Source organism: Poecilia formosa, unplaced genomic scaffold, assembly GCF_000485575.1.
Source record: "Poecilia formosa unplaced genomic scaffold, Poecilia_formosa-5.1.2 Scaffold33, whole genome shotgun sequence".
Lineage (NCBI taxonomy): Eukaryota > Metazoa > Chordata > Actinopteri > Cyprinodontiformes > Poeciliidae > Poecilia > Poecilia formosa.
Window position 1 is genome coordinate 3,331,350 of NW_006799972.1, and position 3,228 is coordinate 3,334,577.

Below are 3,228 nucleotides of genomic sequence, written 5' to 3' on the forward strand. Positions count from 1 at the left end.
AGACACCATGGTTAGAGACACCATGGTCAGAGACACCATGGTTAGAGACACCATGGTCAGAGACACCATGGTCAGAGACACCGTGGTTAACCAGTGGAGCAAACACAGATCCAAACCCATCATTTTGCCTATCCATTCATAAAACCTTCCAACCATAAATCAATCCATCCATCCATCCATCCATCCATCCATCCATCCATCCATCCATCCATCCATCTGTCCATACATACATTAAACCTGACCTTTATTATAGTATCTAGCCAATTAAAAATAAATATTTCTGCTTTTACATGAACTGATATAAACATGAAAAAGGTGCAGTAATCCTGACTGTTGTCAGTTCTTTTCTTAAAATATGCACAACAGTCAAGACAAACCAGTCTGAATACTGGGATAAACCAGAACGTAAGCAGTGCTTAGCAATGTGGAATATGTACTTCAGTGCCATCAGGCTATGTCATTTGATGAGAAAATCTGTTGAGCTTATATGGACCAGTTTGAAAAGGGTTTAACAGTAAAGGTCACGGGATCTTCTCAATGGCATCCAGAATAATCCTTACTGAAGTTGCTACGTAGAAATCATTTAAGCTGAAATGACTTACAGAAGCAGAGAGAAACAATGGTGGAGTTCTGCAGCCACTCAGGTGAATAAAAAAGCTGCATGTAGTCAGGAAAGAAGGACATCCACAAAACAACAAACACATCACTTTGTATGAGAATTTCTCATTTTGCATTTAGATTTTTGGTTGAATTTCTGAATCAAGTCCACTGATTTGATGGTTTGACTGCTGTGTGCTTTATTGTCATAATCAGGGATGCTTCCAGAACCATTTCAATGGGTCATCCAGTCATAGTGTCCAACACAAAACTAAGACAAAACAACAGGATGTTGATTTGTATGTTGTAAATTACATCTGTAAAAAAAAAGAAAATCTTAATCCTCACTTGGACTTCATAAAATAAACCTGATAGGTCGTAAGTCGATGTTTTCAACATAAATCAGTTGATTTGATATGTTAGAATATGCTTTTTCAGGCGTAGAGAAATCTAGTGCGCATTCTTTTAAAAAATACATCTTCAGATTTATGACTTTAACTATTTAATATGTCACCTTGGTATTACTGATGGGTAGAGCCAGGAGTGAAGGCAGAAAATCAAAACCAGGCACCAAGACAAAACCTAAAGCATTTAAATAAATAAATAAAGCTGCATTATCAATAAATATATAGACTCCTCCTCTAAGAATGCATGCATAAAAAGATTATGCATATATTTATTTTCCTCTGTTCATAAAGGCTTGAATAAATTGTGTTCTTGTGTTTGTGAATTTAATACAGCAAAAACCAAAACTGCATCTTTGTACTGTTCACTCATAAATAGTGATCTTCTACTGTAAATTAAAAGCTAGTGGCTTTCCCTGTTTTCATAAGTACTATTGTTATTATTATTATTGTTAAAAGTACAACCCAGTTAACATACACCAGTTCATAGCCAGTAAGCTCCCAGGTTCAAAAAGCTTCAACCGCTAAGATAAAAAAAAACTGTTTCACTCTTACGTCCTCCCAACTTCTCTGCATCTATTTCTCTTTCTCTCCCCCTCCTGCATCCTTTTTTCTCCCTCCTTTTTCTTTTCCTCTTTCAGCATTTATCCAACCCTTCAGCTCGCCCCTCCATCATCTTTATTCCACTTTCCGTTTTTCTTGCACCTTGGTTTTTTAGTACATTTACTTTATTATCTTTTAAACTTTTAGATAAATGCAGTAACAAAGTGATTACCCAACTAGAACCTCATAAAAATATGTTGCATGATTTGCAATAGATTCATATTTATGCATCAACTTCAAACTTACTTAGATTAATACTGCATCTCATTCTGTTTTTTTTATCTATTAGTAATAATGCCGTTAAAGATTGTAATTTTAAAAAAAACAATTCACTATATAAAACAATACGAATCAAATACATCCTAATTGCTGTAATTGATTGGCAGCTGCCTACACTGACCGTCTGTGTCAAAATGTTTCCAGATGTCGATGAACTGCGCCGCGGTGAGCTCGGCCAGGTGCAGGTGGGGCAGCTGCTCCGCCTGAGTTGCCATCTCTGCGGGTTCTCCCTCCTTTGGGTGGTCTGTGGTACTTAGAGGTAAACTTTTCCCGGTGCAGAGCTCCTCAGATCTGTGAGCTGCTCCTCCTCAGCCCGAGCTTTTTAAACCACCCGCTGGCGGAGTGCGCTTCTCCTGCCCGCCACACGGGGGCGCAGCAGCCAAGACGGCGAGGAAGAGGACAGGAGGCGGCAAAATGCGCTCCTATTGCGTTTTTTATTTTTTTTATTTCAACCTATCATGGTGCTCCTTTTAAAAGAAAATTAGATTAAGCATTTTAATGCAGAGGGTCTAAAAGGATCAACACTGACATCCCTCGTCTCTCTGCACTGGGATGAATCTGAAACTTAAAATTAATGAAATTTTATGACTCTGGAATATTCCTGCAAGTTATGTTTGAAATACTTAACTACGACATTAAGGCTATTGTAAAGAGAAATAAATGAGTGTATTTGCGAGGAAAAAAACTTTCAATAAATTTTTGACTCAGCAATTTACAAGTCTTTGTGAAAGATTAAGTTCAAAATGTCTGACTTTGTTTTCTAACTAATTTTCTACTTTTTGAAATCAGAAACTTCCTCGTTACATGTTAATTTTAAACTCTAAATGAATGAAATAGATAAATTGCACATCTCTTATTTTAGGGAACATCTGTAGGAGGAAAAGTTTTGAATAGAAAGTTTATTGATGTGCATGGCATGCTCCTGTTGGTGCTGCAAATCGTCATAAATCACTCCCGCTGAGTTGGAGTACATATGAGATAAATAACCCTCCCTCCATTCTTTCATTGTGCTTTTATCTTCTTCCTCTCTCCGCTCTCAGTCTTATCTCAGCCTCAAACTACAGCCAAAAGCCAAGAGCTTCTGAATGCCCTCAAAATCAGCAAATCTTTTCTGGTCGTTTTTTCTGGAGGATTTTTTCCTTGTCTAATCTTTCCAGTTTCCAGAGCTGCTTCCCTCTCTGTTGTTCGGAGCGGACCAGGCGAAGATGGATGCTGCGAAGGAGGGAGGAGGCAATAAGACGGAGGAGATGATGCATGTCTGCAGAGCTTTGCATTGCTGATCAGAGAGGTGTGGAAAAAACTGGAGGAAAGAGTTCAAGACAGCAATTGGCCACGTAAAACACAA

The 3,228-nt window shown here is 38.1% G+C and overlaps 1 protein-coding gene across 1 annotated transcript in view; it reads right to left on the reverse strand.

Annotated features, from left to right (window-relative positions):
* The window catches only part of LOC103136590 (calretinin-like), an 18,768-nt gene extending 16,549 nt beyond the window's left edge, over positions 1–2,219 (reverse strand). The window contains exon 1 of the mRNA XM_007549906.2: positions 2,005–2,219. Within this exon, the coding sequence (XP_007549968.1) occupies positions 2,005–2,098 (94 nt within the window). The 5' untranslated portion in view covers positions 2,099–2,219. The remainder of the gene's footprint in view (positions 1–2,004) is intronic.
* Between the last annotated feature and the right edge of the window lie 1,009 nt (positions 2,220–3,228).